The sequence below is a fragment of the Patella vulgata genome, chromosome 7 (genome assembly GCF_932274485.2).
Source record: "Patella vulgata chromosome 7, xgPatVulg1.2, whole genome shotgun sequence".
In the NCBI taxonomy this organism is placed as follows: Eukaryota; Metazoa; Mollusca; class Gastropoda; family Patellidae; genus Patella; species Patella vulgata.
In genome coordinates, this window is record NC_065885.2 from 37,833,271 (window position 1) to 37,854,866 (window position 21,596).

At 34.2% G+C, this 21,596-nt stretch overlaps 1 protein-coding gene across 1 annotated transcript in view; it reads left to right on the top strand.

The window, feature by feature from the left end:
• The first annotated feature begins 37 nt into the window (after window positions 1-37).
• The window catches only part of LOC126828700 (ELKS/Rab6-interacting/CAST family member 1), a 44,505-nt gene continuing 22,946 nt past the window's right edge, over window positions 38-21,596 (top strand). Inside the window, exons 1-6 of the mRNA XM_050558641.2 lie at window positions 38-1,356; window positions 16,130-16,513; window positions 17,376-17,462; window positions 18,760-18,909; window positions 19,519-19,686; window positions 20,515-20,682. Coding sequence (XP_050414598.2) covers window positions 397-1,356; window positions 16,130-16,513; window positions 17,376-17,462; window positions 18,760-18,909; window positions 19,519-19,686; window positions 20,515-20,682 — 1,917 coding nt within the window. The 5' untranslated portion in view covers window positions 38-396. The remainder of the gene's footprint in view (window positions 1,357-16,129; window positions 16,514-17,375; window positions 17,463-18,759; window positions 18,910-19,518; window positions 19,687-20,514; window positions 20,683-21,596) is intronic.

A 21,596-nucleotide genomic window follows, 5' to 3' on the forward strand; every position in this document is an offset into this window, starting at 1 on the left:
GAGAGACAGGAAGCAGGTGGCGCTGTTGAAATCTGTCCTCTGCAATGTCTTCGGAATGAGATAGTCTTGTGATAAATCAAGACGAGAGACGGCATATACTGCCTTTTTCGAAACAAATATGGTAAAAAATGTGTAGAGTTTATTTGCAAGTTCCAATACTGTAAGTCTGGATTTGATTTATAATTACAGAAGCTGTGGAAATTCGACAGAAATTGCAATTATTGTTGACACCAAAAATGGTCTGGCTTCAGCCTTCTCCAGCTTCACTTTGTTGACGGGACCAAAAAACATTGACATACAATGATGCTAGTCGTGAACTGTTGTCTGTGCAGTAAAGCAAAATAGGCTAAACAGTTTTAATAGATATATTTAGAGTGGACCACTCAAAGTATCACCATGTTCAAGAAAAGCCACAGTCGGTCCTCAAGTCGCTCTGATAATTCTGAGTTTGATATTCCAATTGGAAAAATGCAGCCAGCTAAACAGGCACTGCAGCAGACTGGTACTGGAGGAGGAAGTGTTAAATTATCTCGATCTAGAACATCATCTGAGGGAGGATCACAGAATTCTGGTAGCTACAGGCCCTACCAATCATCCAGCCTGACAAGAACAGTAAATCCAATGAATTATCCGTTAGACAATTTAACAGCTCTTAGTATGGCACTAAGTGGAAATTCACCATATTCTGCTGAAAATCTGGCTCTACCTGGACGGCAAAATGTTCATGTGAAGTCAGCCTCTTCAAATAGTTCTCCATCAAACCATGGTGGAAGAACAAGCAGTTTACAAAATGTTTCGAGCAGAGATAGATCATTAGAAAGATTAGAACGAGAATATCTAATGATGGCGGACCGGGCGGACAGATCATTAGATAGACATGGTGGCTTAGAAAGAATGCAATTGGTTTCCCGTGATGGTAGCACAACCAGTCTAATTGACACCAGACGAGGTTATAATCCTGGTCATGGTCGAGATCGGTCCCTTGATCGTGAATATCCTCATATGGGAGCAAGATCTTTAGAGCGGGATCACCATATTACTAGCCGTTCTCGTTCATCTGATCGCGGTGAATATGACCCAATGTCTTCTTCAATAATGAGTGGCAATTTGTCTCCACAAGAATATAGAAACTCTTTCATGTTCGATCTTCAAGTACAAATAACAGAACTACATAAAGAATGTTCAAAACTTCAAAAAGAGCTGGATGCAACTAATGCTAAGCTGTGCTCCAGTATGAACAGCATAAAAACGTTTTGGAGCCCTGAATTGAAAAAAGAAAGAACCATTCGAAAAGATGAAACTGCAAGATATGTTTTATTAAATGAACAGTACAGGGTTGCTCAAGCTGAATTACAGGTGAGCATAAGATACTGGTACCATTTTTATTAGACCTATTTTTAAAACTAAGCTCCTGACATTAAATCAAAGTGCTATACATTCTGCCTAACAAATAGAGTGGACCCCCAGGCCTTATTGATTCGGGTCTGGTAGGACTCTATAGTGCTCCGTGAGTAGAGAGAGAAATGGGGTTTAACGTCCACTCGGCACCAATTAGGTCATTTTGAGACTTAACATAGGATTTAATTTTATTTCAATAATTTGCATGCACGTAGGGATCTTTAGTAGTGGGAGGAAACCGCAGGATCTGAAGAAAACCCACGAATTTGGGCAGACGACCTTACTCCTTGTTACGTTTAACCGGTGAATCGAAACCACGCCAGTTGACTCAATGACAGTCCATACGATACAACATGCACTCGCTAACCGTTAGGCCATCCAACCCCCAAATTTCTGCTGGAATGTCCACCTTAATGTTGTAGCAGGCTAAAAAGATTACTTTTTTTTTTAACAAGGTTTTTTGTCCCAAATTATTGAGGAAAACTTGGTACACATGTACAAGTTCATTTGCTATTTATTTTATTTTTAATTTGTTTATTCTTAAAATATGGGATATATTTCTCCCTTAACGTCATTGTGTTTTGTAATGGCATGGATTGAAAGTTGTCTTTATTATTTCTTGACCAATCAATACAATTGCACTATTTTTAAAGGTCCGCTAATAATCCGAGGATCTTGCGGGTGTGCGATGTAAGATATGGGGCCCCATTCATCCACATGCCATGATATGATATGAATAGTGATACATGTTCAGGTCACAAATGTCACAAGAATCCCCCCACCCGGTTAGATACTGAATATTGTTTAATGTCCAAAGACGAACTTGGTAAAACACAACTTGCCCAACTGACAACTGTATCCATTGTCCATTAAATACCAGGGGTGTATATTATCCCACTGTGTACCATTTTTGTCCTCTATATTCCTTCTGTTCTTCCACACATCTCTGCCCCTGTGACCCACACTTTTTTTTCCTCACCTCGATGCTTTTAAAATAGATAAATGTGCAATTGATTAATATGTGTCATCTGTATATTTTGGAATTTCGGCAGAGGAAATCAGCCTGACCATTGTCTTGTTTTCATACAACTGAAGTAAAGATAAGGATCTACAGTTCACAAACAAAATGAAAGTACATGTACATCTATCACCAACGTGTTTCGGGGCTATTCTGCATTCGAATATGCACCCGGGTGATACATATGTAATATTTGTAGATGAGCTAGGATTGGGGGTGTATAGCTCATTTGTGGAGAAGTATTATAGTGAAGGTGGTCACTGCATTATAAGTCCAATTCCAAATCCATTTCAATATTACTTTATATACAGTTTAAAAATATATTATTTACAAGATCATATCAAAGGGTTATTACATGTAAATGTCTTAAGCCTATCTCATCTGATGTCCCTGTATATTTTTCATTATCTCTTCTGTCTGTGTAGGGGTCTTTTAAACAAACTAATTTGCATATAGACAAAAGGACACATATTTCAACAAATCAGATTAAAGTTAAGTTTAGAGATAAAAATATATTGTAACAAATCAAATGATAGAAGTTAAATTAATATATAAATTTCATTGGGTAAAAGTTTCATAATGAAATATAATTAATTTAATTAGTTAATAAGCTTTAAGTCCTAATAAAAGCCTTGACACTTGTTTGGCATTAATCTGAATGCATTGTTAAAGAACTAAAAATTAGTATCACTATTCGGTTATACATCTATAGAAAATAGGAATACACCAAATTTTTTGATTTTGTATTGAGATACAGCCGAAGTTCAAGAAGGAGATCTAGAAATTTATTTTAAAAAAGATTTTGTTGTGGAAAGAAATAATTCCCTGTCATGATATAATCTTATACTATTACTATACATGATACATGTACATGAAGTTAAAAATTATCATTCATCAATGCATAGCCATTAGCCAACAGTGTGAGTGTGATTATTGACCTACTTGCTTTATGCATTGATGCATTGAATGAACAATCCAACCCTCAGACTTCTAAAAATGTGTTGGGGTTGTCTGGCTACATGTATTAATGATGTGCATGTATTTTCTTTAACAAAGATTTAATTTGGAAATCCACACTTTGGATCAAGACACTTAGACTATATTATACATGTTGAACTTTTATATAAAAACATTATACGGTCTGAACTGTCGTAAATTTTAAACGTATTTCTTCAAAATCTTATGAACAAACTACTTAACTTTGGTTAATATAAACTTACCTCTGTGTTTGAAATCAACTCCCGTTAAATAAAATCCATTGCACAACTAAATATCCCAACGAATAAAAAAAGTTCTCTCTTGAAAAATTGAAATCCCGCAAACTTCTGACACGGAAAAATAACATAATGGAAGTTGATTATGTCACTCTTCTGGAGATATCATTTCATATAAAGGGGTGACAGCATGGCAAATCGAAACAGTTTTTGGTACTTTTAACTTTTACCACAATTCAGGTTTGGTTTAAGAATAACCTATAAGTTATAAGTAAGTACAATTAGGGCTAAATCTATTTGTTAAGGCCAGCTCAATTTTTGTCAAGGTCGTTGATATGTAAATAAGGTTAGGACGTGTGATTGTTGGCGAGATTGTAGGTTAGGGTTAGGGTAAGCATTGGGGCTATGTCCAGGGTTAGGGTTAAGGTTGGGATTAGTGCTAGTCCTGTTTACATCTCGTGACCTATGTTGATAAATTGAGTCTGCCTTATCATTTAGCACTAACCATGCTCAGCTCGGCATTGAGTTTGAGCGTTGACACATGTAACTGCCTGTATTCCTTTATTTTGTTACCATCATCTACATTCTAGTAAAATCTCTGCAAAGTTTATAACATTACCTTTTGAAATATTTTGTTATAATTATTTGATTAGAGACTTGGATGGGGTATATTCTTTTGAACACACGTGCGACACAAAAACAATTACATTCGTTTTACGGGCCTTAGATATTACCCATGATTATCTTTAATATGATATATAAAATGATAATATATAGATTTAACATATACATGTACATGTATGTATTGGGTATTTACATTTATGGGGTGATGGTGTGATAAGAATTATACATGTAAACCCACCCAATAGGCACTTTTAGGGCAGCCGCAACACTCTTAGTCTTATAGATGTTATTGAAGCGGTTATTATTTGATTGTAAGAATGCTATAAAATTGACAATACACTCATAGCTTCATGATCCTTGTTAAATTATTTATAACATAAAGAAGATAGGAAATTTATGTGGAGTAGATTGTCATTGCCTCGGTCTGTCTGTCCGTTCGTTTATTCGTCCACAATTTGTTTGTGGACATTCTACAGGTCACAATTCTTATCCGATTTTGACGAAACTTGAAATATAGGTTTATCTCCAAAGGATCTTGGTTCCTTTCGATATTCGCATGTATAGGATCGAAACTTTTGATAAAACTTGAAATGCATGTTTATAACCAAAAGATCTTGGTTCCTTTCGATATTTGCGCATATCATATCGTAACTTTCTGAATTATGGCACTTGATTGTATGAAAAATTGTGTTTTTAGCTTGTGGTCTCTCTAGAGGTCACAATTATTATCCAATTTAAAAAACTGTTACAACATCACCGTTACACCATAATGTTAGTTGAGTTCAAATTTCGTGAAAATCAGACCAAAACTGACGGACAAAATAGTGTAAACATCTGGTATATCAAGGTTGTGGATCCTCTCTAGAGGTCACAATATTGATCCAATTTTGATGAAACTTGAAATACATGTTTATGTCCCAAATATCTCTGTTTCGATATTCTCGCATTTCAGACTATAACTTCCTGGATTATAGCCCCTGAATTTACGAAAAATCACTTTCTTTTTTAGCTTGTTCTCTATCCATCTCTTGCAAAATGTGGGCGTATCTTGCCTGGCAACCGCTGGTTAGTTTATATATGACTTTATTTTTACGGGTATCCGTGCAATCAGTGATATTTTCATTGCAAATAAAATTTGATAGACTGGCGATCAATGGTTTCAATATAAATCTTCTATGTAATTGCCTTCAGTTGATATTTTCGTTGCCCAAACTCAAACGATTGTAATGATCGTGCTTTATTTTGATTGTAACACGTGGTTGTCAAAATTCAATCACCCCAGCAACAGCTGCATTGGTTTCGCCCAACATATTATTTGTTCTTGAACTCAGTCGAAAATACAAGTAAATACGTCAAATTTTACAAGAGAGAATTTTTTTTATGCATTGGGATATTTAGTTGTGCAATGGATTTTATTTAATGGGGGTTGATTTCAAACACAAGTAAATTTATAATAACCAAAGTTGAGTAATTTGTTCATAATTGAATAATACGTTTAAAAGTTTACGATGGTTCAGATAATAGTACATGTATTATGTACAGTACATTTTTATGTCTTTTGACTTGTGATAACTAATTTAATTCAAGAACAAATGTGTAAAGGATGACTGTGGATTGTAGGAAATGATTCAGAAATGTGCAGTTCATTTGTTGAATAGTCATTGCAAAAAATTTAATTCTAGATCTGTGACTGTTTGACATCATGACCTACAACAGTGTACAGTTAAAGTAACGATGCATCATTGGCATTTTTTGCTAAAATATCCAATTTATCACGGGTTAATCCCAGCCAATTACGTAGCCTGCTCCGATAAAAACAAAATCAAAATACCAACTCTGGATAACCAGGATAACAGGCTTACAACAACATGGTGGAGGACATTAGCGAGTAGCATTGATCGAAGTAATTTCAATTCAACATATCTTTATAAATACAGTTCTAACCATTTTTAGACCGATTTCACAAAATTGTAGTTTGTAAGTGATTCCTATTGCACTAAAATAACACAATGCAGAGACTTTAAAAGTTGAAATAAATTTATTTTTGTGTGTAAGTCTAATATTGTAATAGGCTCGAAAATACTAGTAAAATAAGTATATCCGTGCATAATTACTCTTATTTATAATTAGCAACAATTCCTGTTTTTAATATCAACAATGAGTTAGCTTGTCATGATGAAGAGATTTAGTAATTACTAATTTAATGCCAAAAGGTTTTTTAAGTTTCAAGTTAAAAGGCAGGAAGAAAATGGTCTATAAATAGACGTACATGTACAGAATTGGGTGACCTTTATCTACAAATGCAATTAAGTTTATATTTAAACAACAGAGACTGTCTGATTTATAGGGATCCTACATGTAATTACCAGCAAAATCTTACCAGCTGATCAATGTTTGATATATTTTTGTTTCTGATTATCAAGATATATTTTCCAAAGTGTATGTCAATTTTTAGCATTATTTATACCAATTTTTATAATAAGCTTTATTTAAAGTGTTTTAGAACAAAGTAAAATAAAGTTGTGATGGTCAAGTTTAGATTTGTAGCGACCCAAGGTGGTACAGGTTTTTGTACAAAATTATTTAATTACATGTATGTAACAATCGAGATTTGGATTAAAGTAGAGTGTCTCTGTAATCGGATGTGGGAGGTGACTTTTATTTGTATTTTTTTATTGGACATGGCTGAGATTGCAATCAGTTCAATTATCTGGACGAGTATGCCTGTTATCCTTTCAACAAAATCGTCTCAGCAGATTGTGATTGAGAGAGAGATCACTAGATATGCTTTTAATGTTTAGCCAAAATAATATCTCCTGTCAAGCTCTTGAGTCAAAAAGGGAATCACGACTGACTGATTCTGTCACAAAATTAGTCATTACTAGATCATAAGCTAGCAGAGGGTGAGAAAATATACAGTACATGTAAGAAATAACATTGGCTTTATCCTTAGTATTTGTAACTAGTTTCGTTTGTACATGTATTGAGCTCTTTAGACTGATTGGACTTGCGTTGTGGGCTTCTATACTATCCCTGCACCACGTCGGGTTACATTAGGGAGGTTACCACTACCAGGGTTCTACCGGGCTTTTCTCTATTCCATTTAAAATCATGTTTTTTATGATTGTTAAGCAGGGATTTGGGGAATTACCTAAAATTAAAATAGTAAATCAACCAAGAAAGTCAATTGGCAATTTTCTGTTCCCACAGTTTACGGTAAATACAGTATATGCCAGGGCACTAAAGTGTAAAAACAGGTATGCTCATGTACTAACTAACCTGGTATCAAAGTAAACAAATTTATATAACAGAATGCTAGTCCACAGTTTTCTTGACCTGATGTTGACTATTTATAACTAGTAATGTATGTAGGTCAAGAGTGTTATTATTAATGAGATTAACATGAGATAGTGTCAGAAAAATGATAGTTCTGGCACCAACATGATAGGGTTCACTTTTAAAACTTATGTTAGAATGAATGAATGGAATTGGGTTGAATGTCCCACTTTTCTGACATAAACCATGCAGTATACTATAATGGAAATTTTGCCTGAACAACAATTAAATTTTACGTGCATGTCAAGGTGTACATGTACATGTATACTGGACCTCCGTTTTTTTTTATACGCCCACATTTTCATGTGGACGTACATGTACATGTATATTGTCGTTGCCCCTGTCCGTCCATCCACAATTTATTTGTGGACACTCTACAGGTCACAATTTTTATTCTATTTTGACGAAACTTAAAATATAGGTCTATCTCCGAAAGATCTCGGTTCCTTTCGATATTGACATATATATCAGACCATAACTTCATGGACTATGGCCCCTGATTGTTCGAAACACAACACTCTCCTTCTAATTGAGCTAGAATGTTCAAACTTGGTGTAGGTGTTTATTGCGTCAATGCCTTGATGGAGTCTGAAGATGAGCATTTTCTGCTTAGGGTAAGCAGCGATAAGCAATTTGATTGGTTGATGCTTTGGGACACTATAACTTTAGTTCTAATTAAGTGAGAAATGTTTTATTACCGACAATAGAAAAAATATGCGACAACTCTTGTTGACTGCTTGGACGGCTTAGCTTTTGTGGGCGTTTGTTTTGTTGCCTGGCAACCTATCTTTGTTTAGCTTGTTCTCTATCCATCTCTTGCAAAATGTGGGCGTATCCTGCCTGGCACTACTGACAAGTGGAAATCAAGCTGGAAATTCAGGGGAACTTTCTCGGCCAACACCAGGATCTAATCATGAACCTACTGATTAGTTAGCTAGCGCCTAACTCACTGAGCCACAGTGGCTCCTAAAATTTATGTAGAATTAACATTTACAATGTATGCATAAAGATGTAGATGTATGCATGTATATACACATGCACATACCTACATGTGTAGGTAGTCTTACCTACTGAGGTTTCCTTTCGCAGATTTTTGAAATCTTAGAATATTTAGTAAAACCCAAGTCATCGAGTTCCATTTAAATGTCTTATTAGACATGCATTATGCAAGAGCTAAATCTGCCTATATTGCAGGTCTTTCTTTAGGCCTTAAATGTCATCTAAATTATTAATTAGACCTTAATTAACTTACTGAGACCATAATCGACTCTCGATGCCATCGGATGCTTGCGATGTTTAATGCATTTGAATACGTTTTGTGGTGGATGAAATAACCGTAAAAATGGATAATCGAGACTTTGTTATTATCGTAACAAATTGTTACGATACTAACAATGGTAGTATTGACGATCAAGACTAGCATAATTGAATTGCTAGGTTCAGAGCGAAGCAATTTGACTGAAATTTTCAGCACATTCTCTTTTCTTTATCTATTTTTTAACTATTATAGCGAGAACTGTCAGCTCTTTATCTAATCTTACCTAAATGCTCCTTTAATAACAACATCAAACAAATTCTTCATGAATATTATTAGAGGGGACAAAATGAACTTATAACTCTACTGAATAGTTTGTCAGTGAAACAATAGATATTCTCTTAAATATAATTATTTAGAATCAAAAGTAATGAAACTACATCGCACAGTTCTACGAGTTCTTGATTTTGCATGTAATTTTTGTGTGTACAATGCAATGATGTACATGTAGTGTGTATGTACATTGTACAAATATTGTATTTTTTGGCAAACATTGTGATTGTCAATGAGTTTGGCAGCATAATAAGAGATTTTATCCTGAAACTAGATTTGTTATTACAGGTTGTTCTACTTGTAGGTCTACATGTATACTACAGTACATGTACATGTAAATCAAAGTGCCAGTGGCACATACCATACTTCTTCTAAATTATATACATCAACATCTACAAGTAAGGTGTGGTTCATACAGTTCCACTGACATAGAAATAACTATAAAGATATAGAATTTATATTTGATCGTTGAATATTATAGGGTATAAATTGCTAATCTGTAAGCCTTTATTGGGGTTTTAAAAAATCCTGAAAATTCTTATCCAGGGATTGTGTTGTCTGCTGGATGAAGTACAATGTACGTTGCATGATTGCGAATGCACAAATGATTCTCACTGGCTGGAAAAAGTAATTGTGTATTAGGAAGCGGTAATTGAGCTACATACAGGCCCTACTGCCAGCTTGTGCACAACCTTAATGTAAATCAGCTTTATCGGAGCTAGATTGGTAACTCGGGCCAGACTGCTCCTGCATACCATTACCCCATCGGTCCTAAAAAATATAGGCTTTATTTAACCTACTTTTACCTAGGAGCAATGCCTTTTTAACAGTTTATAAATTGTGTCTATGATACCATTGGACACTGAATCTCAAAAGACACGATTGCACTCTTCTATTGCCAACCTACATGTATGCTAGACCGGCCTCTCAATTGCAACTGACTCTACTTGCAAATTTCCTAGTAAGCACTTGTCTGCGATATCATCACCTGCTGTTGAATGAGACATTAAACCCCAGAAAAAAACGAATGAATGATGTGTGAATAGTGCACAAAGAATGTCTGAATTAATTATGACACTTGAAGTTTCACTATAAAAGTGTGTCAGAAAGATAGAACAAGATACATGTACATGTACCCTCTACCCAATACGCAACTAATTCAAAGTGTTACACTCCTCTCAGATAGTTCAGATGAAAAACGTCTCCTTCTAGCGATTTATTACAAACCAAGCATTCCAGGTTACTGTTAGTACCAGTATTATGTCTGTGCTTGGATTTTACTGAAGTGTGCAACTTGAAAATGACCTTCCAGAACTTGGAACCAAACTCAGCTACATTGCTACGTGAGGCTCCAGGGCTGCCATTATGACGTACCTGTATGCAAGAAAAACTAGGTGAGACTGAGATCCAGAACAGGAAAAAACCTCATACTCCTCGCAGTGTTTTGTTTGATTATACCTAATCCCACTGCTGTATAGAAAGCAAATTTCTGTTCCAAATTATGACTGGTCAATAGTCTGATTAACAAAACCAATAGCTAACTGCGTAACAATATCATTACGCTTTAAACAGAGCTCCAAATTGGACCAAATATGTTTACATAACGTTATGTCATGACTCACGATTTTATTATGCCCAATTAACCAGTGCATAGCAGAATATTGCAGAAAAACTAATTGTGTGACAGACGAGGCTATCAAAACGAATACAATGTAAACAATGCTGTTTGGAAACGAACAATACTTTCACCGTTTTTGATACCTTAAATCACTGTCCAAAGTTTTAGGGATGACCCCAGATTAAACAAAGGGCTGTCATGTTGCTGTACTTGGAATAGATTTAATTGAACACTACCTCAAAAGCTCAATTATCAGAAGCCAATCCAGCAATGGCCAAAGATGGATTTCTCGGGCCATTGCTTCAGGAATATGGGAAACCCCTAGCTTCAATCAGAATTGGGACATTAACAGTATCCGATTCTGTCACCATGGTAAATTATATTGTTAACATGAAAGTATATTTAATATTTGGCAAGATCCTGTCAAAGACAATTAATATTTTTCTAGATGTGATCCCATGTAGTCATATGTATGAACCTGTGCTCAGCATTTATGAATAAATTGTACAGCTGACCAAAAATAATTGCATCTCCTCTAAATTATGTTGTAATGTATGACACATTGTGCATTGTGTAAACATTTATTTTAAGTTTTAGATGCAGCCTTTTTTGTGTGATGCCGGATTTAATTGTTTGGTTTGGCAGAGAATCTATTGCTGTACCATTCCACAAAATATAGATTTTTTAAAATATTTTTTTAGATGATCAATCAATGTACCGTAAACTTAGTAATTATAAATATTTTGTGAATAACAAAGTCACTATAATGAAATGGAGCTGAACTATCATTACAACCAGCTTCACGTTAGAAACATGTTTCTTTCTTAAAGCATATGGTTAAAATCAGGTAAATTTACTGTAAACTAAATTGCTTTAAATTTAAACAATGATCCAGACTATAAACAACATTTTAGAGTCAACAATGTCAGAGGGAGCAATGTGTACATATTTACCGAATATTTTAACAATTGAAACCTTATGTTTTGTTGGTATCAATGTCATGGTGGTCTCTTATGATGGGTTTGGCATCTAGGATAGGCATTATTTTAATGTCCCTGCATGTTGAAAAAAACGGACTATTAGAGAATGGGTTAGTCCATCTGTCCATCACACATTTTAGAACACATTAACTAAATGTATGGTCCTACTTGGTGTAGATGTTCATTATTTGAATGCCTTGATTGAGCTTGATGGTGCACATTTTAAGCTTTGACTAAGCAGTGTCAATAAGCAATTTGTTATGAAATCTTATTTAGCTTGATGACATAGCTGTTAATAAGTGTATGTTTCATTGTCTGGCAAGTGGCAATCCATGGTTTCAGAAATCATGTACATGTACACATGTATCAGTTCGTCAGACTGATACTTCTGAGGTCCTGTTAGTTGGCCCAAAAATTTATTAGCCTCTCTCTACCTAGCAGATTAATGTTTATTTCAAACCCTGTATATTATATCTGGGGAAGGAAAATAGAATATAACATCCGGTAGTTAAATGACATGGGAATTAAGTAGAAGTTAAAAATCAATGAAAAGATGTTTAATTTGATGTTTCTGATTTGATCTGAAAAACCTGAATCACACACACAGTCATTATGTTGGTGTTTATTTTCACCACAACCATTAATAGCCCAAAAAACATGATCAATTTCCTTGTATTTGAACTATGGTCACATCACAGTCCTGCATATACATTTAGAGAGAATTGCTTGTTATAATCATAAAAAGAAACATTCTATATTTATATTTGATTAAAGTCCTGATTGGCCCATTTTTTCTTTAAAAATCAATGCCAGATTTCTTTTTGTAATGTAAACCAGAATTTGGAAAGAATTTTGTCAATATGTGACCTGTGCTGACAAAATGAGTTAGAATGCGCAAATTCTAAAAATGAGATACAGACAAAACAAGTGTAAATAGATTTTGATCGAAATTGAGATTTTCACAAAAAAAGAGTCTATAAATATACTATTGACCCAAAAGATCAAAACAGCAATAAAAGATTTTATAACACCTTTATTTGGACGTTTTGTAAAAGTACCGAATTCATAAATCTTAAAATTCTCAGCAAAATAAGTTATTTTTCTCTGCTGGCAGTGGAACAACCGGTCAGTCATCTTACATAATACTTGGCATTGTTGTAAAGCTTTGAATCTCTAGTTTATAAATATGGACAAAGTATTGCCGATGAATTCATTGTGAATGAATACAAATAAGTTTTTAAACCTCTACTAAATATATACAAACTCCGCTTGTTGCTACATGTACGTCATATGCTGTCCACGCAATCCGTTTGCTGATTGGCCCAGACACCCTGTGCAAAGCATTATGGTATCATGGCTGTCTCGAGGCTCAAGCTGGTGATATAAATTTGATTTTGACGATAATTTTTGGGGGTACTGCGACTCCCTTTGAGAAGTGGCAGAAAAAAACTCTTAAAATTCTGATCGTGTCTAGATTGCTGCTGAGTGTTAACCAAGCGGTGATTATTTGATATCTTGTTTCATCTTAAAAAAAATTTTGTTTAGACCTAAATGGAAATAAACCAAATGGCCAATAATTTTCTTTTCGAAGAGAATTTTACTGATAGTCGAATCACATTTACTGTCGCTTCATACGGCATGCAAAGTATACAAGCATGCATAATTGGATATTATTGTTTCAGATTCTATTATCACCATGGGTCGGAAAAATGAGAACAAGCAACAAGTCTGTTATTATTTGTGTCATTTCATATTTTGATATCATACGGTACTTGAAATAGACCTATTGTACACGCAAAACCTTATTTTAATTCAGTCATGTGACGGCTTTTTTAAACTAAACTTGATTACCCTATCAACAAACTTATCCTCTGACCACTGGCACTAAGGTGCTAATTTAACTGAAGTTATTCTCACCAAAGTTGTAATATACAAAACATAAATTACTAATGTATGGACTATTCTCATTTCTTCTAAATTATAGGGGGGTTGGATGGCCGAATGGTTAGCACGTGCGCGCAGTATCATAAGGCCTGTCATTGAGTCAACTGGCGTTGTTTCGAATCCCCGGTTGTACATGACAAGGAGTAGGATCGCCTGTCCAACCTTGTGTGTTTTCTCCGGGTCCTCCGGTTTCCTCCCACTGCTAAAGCCCCCTAAGCACAAGCTAATTATTGAAATAAAATTAAACCATATGGTCATTGTTAGTCCCGAAATGACCTAGTTTGTGTCAAGTGGACATTAAACCCCATCTCTCTCTCTCTCTCTCTCTCTCTCTCTCTCTCTCTCAATTATAACACTATCATAGGAAATGTAAATATGCCTGATGTGATGTTGAAGTTTTGTTACAGAAGAGTTCATTGCGGGAGTTCACAGCACCCCTGAAAACCTCGAGAATAAAATATTAAACGAAAAAATATCAAATAAACGGCATGGTTGCTATGTGATTTTGTTTTGGAATATACCGACATCTTTAACTTGCTTTTTCTCGAAACTTATTTTCCTTGCTTGGGCAGCTTCAAACTGATGTAGCTCAGTCAATTTTTGCCCGATTTAAACGATACATCATTTTCAAAATTTCCTCATGTCGACTCAGTTTGCCACCATTGGTCACATATTATTAGAATTAATGTAAACATGAAGAAACATGTTTATTTTTGTTGGTATAAGTAACATTGGTCACACAAGTAATTAGCGACATGTCCTGAACTTTTTCAGCGTTTTATGAATGGACTTTTGTTATTGTCCCCCGCCTTTTGAAGAAAGCATGGGACTATTAAAATGGGTTTCGTCTGTCTGTCACACTTTTTGGGACACAATAACTCTCCTTCTAATTGAGCTAGAATGTTCAAACTTGGTGTAGGTGTTTATTAGGTCAATGCCTTGATGGAGTTGGAAGATCAGCATTTTCTGCTTAGGGTAAGCAGAGATAAGCAATTTGATTGGTTGATGCTTTGGGACACAATAACTTTAGTTTTAATTAAGTGAGAGTGATAAAATATGGTGTATAGTTTTGTTACATCAATACCTTGACTAAGTTCGATCATGAGCATTTTCTGATCAGGGTTAGTGGAGCGATAAGCAATTTGATTGGTCAAGACTTTGGAACACGATAACTCTCATTCTGAATGCCTTGATGGAGTTCGAAGATGAGAATTTTCTGCTTAGATTAAGCAGAGATAAGCAATTTGATTGGTTGATGCTTTGGATCATGATAACATTAGATCTAATTAAGTGAGAGTGAGGACACTTGAGGTATACATGTAGTTTTATCACATCAATACCTTGACTAAGTTCAGTAGTGAGCATTTTCTGCTCAGGGTAAGCAGAGCGATAACCAATTTGATTGGTTAATACTATGGAACACAATAATTTTCCTTCTAATGGAGGTAGAATGTTCAAACTTGGTGTAGGGGTTACGGTAAGCAGAGATAAGCAATCTGATTGATTGATGCTTTGGGAGCACGATAACTTTGGTTATAATTAAGTTTTGACTGATTAACATTTCAAGCTGAAGCTAATCAGAGCTAAGAAATTTCATTGGTCAATGCTTTGGGACAAGATAACTTTGATTCTATCTGATAGAGAGTGATGAAACTTAGGGTATAGTTGATAATCAGTTTGATTGCTTGATGCTTTTGAAAAAAATAAATGTTTGATTAATTAATATGTGTCATCTATTTCTTTTGGGATTTTGGTGGGGGACATCAGCCTCACTGTTGACTTGTTGTATCTGTCCTTGAATAAGATACGTGTACATTATATCAGTGGTTCCCAACCTTTTGTTGGTTGCAACTCCATTCCAGAAACCAGCATCTGATAGTAAAGTTACCTTTTACTATGAAAATCATTATGTACAGTACAATTAATATTGTTTTACTAATTTGACAACTTATTATTTATATTTGTACACCTTTATAAAAATTGACAAATTTATTATTGTTTACTTACATGTACGTATTTGACAAGATATTGTTCACAAATTATGAAGTTTTATTCATTGTGATGGTTGCACCAGTTTTTCAGTGACCCCACAAAAAGTGCTTCGCGACCAAGAGGTTGGGAACACAGGCTTTACAGTATATACTTATAATTTACCATATTTTTCTTCTTGGCAGCTTATTTTTCAACAAGCATGCACTGACATCTTTTGGAAGGTTCAAAGTTCAAACAATTTTTGTGATATATCTTATTTATTATATATATAAGTTATTTTCCCTATCGTAATGAGTCAAACGTTTTACCTGGCTATAGTAATTTGATGAATGAAGTCTTGAAATGTTGTGTTTTTCAGGTATTGTCTGTATTCCATAATGAAAGTATTCAAACCTTTTTGCATTGCTGTTTTTTCAGAGAAAACATGAAATCATCAGACAGTTGGAGAACCAAACAAATGGTGACATCCATCTGTCTATTACGGAAACTTCTAGTCAAGATTCTGATTCTCTCGGTCAAGATAAAGACAAACAAGCTAAAGAAATCCTCATTCTTCGTAAAACAGTGGATGAAATGGAACTACGTATAGAAACCCAGAAACAAACTCTATCAGCTCGGGATGAAAGTATAAAGAAGTTATTAGAAATGTTACAATCTAAAGGACTGTCTGTCAAAACATTTGATGATAATAGAAAAGAGGTTGATCAACTTCGTGCTAAAATGCTTGAGGGAGAAAAAATGATTAAACATTTAGAAAGTAATTTAGAACGAAGAGAAAGTGAATTATCTAAACTAAAAGAGGCGAGTTTTACTTTCAAAATTCAACAGACAATAAGTAAACTAAATGGCTCATATTGTAACGACTGCGCCCTTATTCACGAAAACTTAACTAAGATAAAATCCAAATTTTAGTAAGTTGATTGGATAATATTAGATTGATTTTAGTGCTTAGCCAATCAAAATTGAGGTATCTACTAAAATTTGGAATTTATCTTTAGTTAAAATTTCGTGAATCAGGGCCCAGGTGGATAAAGATGAACAAAACACACATGTAGTACAGTCACTAACCCCGTTTACATTACAAATTTTAAGCGGGCCAGGAACGGTACCTGGGATGGCAAGGTTAATTTTTTTGTAGTGTAAACGGGTCAAACATAAGCGTGCCGTACTGAGTACCGTGCCAATCTGGCCCAATGAAATGAGGTGATCTTGGCACGGTACCAGGCACGGCGCGGTTAAATTTTCTTAGTGTAAACACTATCTGGTGTGTAAAAATATCTTTCATTAATAAAGAATAAAGTTTAATGTGATGACAAAAAACATACACAACAATACACATAATTTATTCTTTTCACAGAAAGTATGAAATACATAAAACATGTACCAAATGTAATTACTATATCCACATTTTAATATGGTTGCATACATTGCCATTACCGATCTTTCTGATTGATTTCTCTATTTGTACATGTATTTGTTCAGTATTTAAGCTCCATTTTCTAAGTAAGCTTATTTATGTAAAAACACAATAGAAATTCAGGTTTATAGTCTATGATGTACATGTACATACATACCTAGATTCATAAACTATTGTTATGTCGAGTGTTTGTTAAATCACATTGCTCTAAGTTTCAGTTGATATTTTTTTTTTTGAATTTTACAGAGTAATGGTAACCCATCAGACAGTGGTGTTAGTTTATCAAATAGTACTGATAATACACATACTATGCAAGCTATGATAGAAGCCAAGGTAAAAAAAAATTACTAAATTACATTTAATTTTACTTGAAAATAGAGTATGACAAGTTGTCTCCCCTTACAAATAGTCATATTTTCTGTTAATTTATTAATAACTCAACTTTTTGTTCATAGGCCATAGAAGTCAGATTTTAAAATTCCTGAATTTAGCTCTTTTTCCAAATGTGGTTACTGCCATACAAAATTTTGTTCAACAAAAGACAGTTTTTTTTATGAAGTACAAAAGCAAAATGAGTAAATTATATCAATGATTTCATAATTACTGATACAAATAAGCTAAGTATATTTATTATTAAACTTACACGAGCTAGGTTTCCTGTATATTAATCACTTACAGAAGAATTTAAAATGATTGTCACAATTGAATTATTACTAATAGGAATTTTTTGGTTTCTCATGTAGTAACATTTATGTTTCAGCTATCCGCCCTGGTATTTTAAAGATGTATTATGTAAGATTTAGATAAAAACTGAAAGTGCTTCGCTATAATAGTTAAAAAATAGATAATGAAAAAGGAATATATTGAAATTACTTTATTCTGAGTGGGGGAGCACGTGGCTAAGTGGGTAAGACACTGGCTCGCTAGCCTGGAGGTCGGGTGTTCGATCCCTGCATTGGCTGAGAAAGTTCATCCAGATTTTCCGGCGTGGTTTCCCCTTGTCAGTGATGCAGGATGGTGGGCCTGACAAGGACAGCTGTCTAGTCGATCGGATGGTACGAAAAACCGAGGTCCCGTGTACATATTGGCGTGCACGTAAAAGATCCCTTGGCAGTTGGAATTCGGTATAAGAGTAGGCCATAGCGCCGCTGCCAGGGCAAAATATCCCTCATAGCACACCGTATGGCTTATGACCGTCTTCATTAGCCCAGTTTAGGAGCATTTTATTTCATTTATTCTGAGTGAATTTATTAGTGTTTGAAGAATTTTTGGGTAAGAATAGCGCAGTCTCGATTTTCATTGCTACCATTGTTATGATAATAAATAATCTTTAAATTAAATTATAAAATGGCGATCGAGTTTGATCCATTAAAATTCGAAGTCATCCGATGGTCTAGAGAGTTGAATATGGCCTTGTTTTGTAAATGAATATCCAATTAATAATTTATGTAATATTTATGGCCAAAATAAAGAACTTGCATTAGTCAGATTTAGCTCTTACATAATGCATCTTTAAGAAAACAATTATATTAAATTTTAATATTCTAGAATCCTAGAAAAACAATTATATTCCAAATACATCTATAATTGATTTATTAAATATTTAAATTAATTGTATTTGTTTCAACAGGATTCACGTATAGCTGTATTAGAACAAGAAGTACAAGCTGTAGAAGATAGATTATTAAAGATGCAAGAAGAAACATTAATTGTTGACAGAAGAGATGGAACGTTAACCAAAGATCCACAAAGTACCAAAGAAAAGGAATTAAGAGCAGAGGTACTAATTGTTATTTATTAACAGATGAAAGTTTACAGTCTGTCAAAAAAACTATATACCAAAATACGGACCAAATCTAACATATACTGTACTGGTATAAAATTAATTGGCAAATTAATGAGACATTTTCACTCATAAATCTTTTTAATGTGCATCAAATTTCAACGTTTAAAAAAAAATCAGCGGTGAGGATAGGCTCTGGCATTCCCAATACTAGCTCAGGGTTAACATATAGCATTCATTTTGATAGAATTGGTTTTCGAAAGTACCGTATGCTACTTGTTTCCCCTACTTACAACATTTTAGTCCGGCATTGATTGAATTTTATTTTGGGGCATTAAAAGCCATTTATCTAACCTGATCGATAGGGGAAGTAACTCTCTTTATGTTTAAACCAAAATTCAATAATTTGATTACATTTTATTTTGTCAAATTTCTCTATTGTACAGTTTGAATTATCTAGCTACATGTATGTATGTAAATCACTTAATAATCCCTAAATCTCTGATTTTTTTTGTTATATTTTTTTTTTAGCTCAGAAGGTTCTTATAGAGATGTATTTATTGTCTAGTTATTACATTAATTTTGATTTTCTGTTACATATTACAGTTAGAAAGGGTGCGTAATAAATTGAGTGAAAGAGAAACAAAATTAGAAGGTTTAAGGTTAAAGGTGGAGACGAGTCAAAGACAGCAAGCAGAAAAAGAACAATATGTTGCTGTTTTAAAAGAACAAATTTCTGCTAAAGAACTACATTCTAGTATGTTACAAGCTGATGTAAGTATATACATACAGTGGAATGTCAATTCCGACATCTGAATACTACAGCATTCCGTGAAATTTGTCATCATTTTCATGTCCCAATTTATTTCCTTATTACTTCAGCCAAAATAGTTTTGAGTAATCCGGATTCTTAATATTCTGAATTACGACATCAATTAACAATCCGCACAATTAACATTGGATAATCTGGCCTTTAGTCAGTGGGTGTTACCCGACAAGCAATCACCAATCAATTATCTGTGAGCATAAAACATGTGTCGGTCTTTGTTGATTACCTTGATAATTTTATAATCTGTTGGTATATGATTTGAGTTTCTCATATTTTTCCTCCTAGCAGTATAAAACATGTCCATGTAGTTCTGTGTAAAACCGAAAAAATTGGTGACCTTTGACCTCTTCTTTGACCAAATATCATATTCTTAAGTTATATTTTCAAATTCAGGGCACATTCCTCTATCAAATGCCACTGAAGTTGAACTTGCACCTTCCATGTTGAATAAACCAATTTTGGTGGGTACTATGGGTGACTCCCCCTACCGCACCCACCACTGCACAACTTAAGAATTGGGTTTCTGGGATCTCCTAACCCAGCCATACACCACTAACATCCCAAACCTTCCGCACCTTCCATGTTGAACATGTTGAACCAAACCCACCTAGCTCCTGGACTATTAGGTTACCTATGTCAGATTAAAAGTAATTGGTGGACATCTTTTGACTGTTGCTTATTTGATCTGATTATGGCAAGATTTGTCATTCATTATTATGTTAAAGTTTGCAAGTTATTTGTCCCAATCGACCTGTGCTTATTTTGTGTTACAGATTGAAGATCTGAAGGATAGAGTGAAGGATAAAGAAGGAACAATTGAAAGAAAAAGTCGACAATCACAATCCTTTAATAAAGACAAGAGAAAATTAGAATCTGATATTTTAGAACTTAAAGATCAGATGGATGTAAAGGAAAGAAAAATAAATGTTTTAAATAGAAAGGTTTGTATTATTTGCTAGAAGATTCCAGTATATGATGATACTGTGTTTAAAAAGGAAGGTCATTCACATTTTAGTTGGTCCTTTTAACAAATTAGCCTCAGTTTAGTCATAGTCCCTGTAATTTTAAATGCCTATTGTAAGTACTGAGAAACAAGTTATTAGTAGAGTAAAAACATTTCAATAGATCAATAGTAAATATATTGGATTTGTTAGTTTGTGAGCAGTGATGGGATTCTGCCCGTATATGTCCGACACTATTTTCCAAACGTCCTAAATTGTCCGACCAGGAATATGCCCAATTGAACATCAAGACATGGTGAATAATATTCAAAATTCCAAAATTAATATATTGTACTGAGTGTATATCTACCACTCAACCCGATTATCGTTGATAATACTATAGAATGGATTGATTAGGTAATTAAGTGATCAACGTACTTATTGTGTTATACCGCCTATAACACCTACCTTGATTAACTACTTAATCTGCCTTGATTGGCTGACTTAATCCTTTATCGGACAATTTATCAATCCAATCCTGAGCAGAAATCAGTGCTTCTCCTTCGTCGGACTATGTACCAATCCAATAAGAGTGATTATAAACTTAATCCATGTGATTGACCCTTGATTTCTCCAGTGTTGGACGACAACACGTAGAAATTAGTCATATATGTCACATTTCCTAATAGTATATAACACCCTAAATCAATATACATTGTATCCGATAACTTGTCTGCGAGCGTTAAATGAAGCTATTTCAAACACACACATATCAGAAAAATACTAAACAATGCAAGCTCTGTTTCTGATCGCACGCGGTTATAGTACAAAAACTGAAACGGAAGTAGAAATCTCATGAGACAGGTGAAATCATGAAATGAATACGTGACAAATTTCACAATCTAATGTAGGAG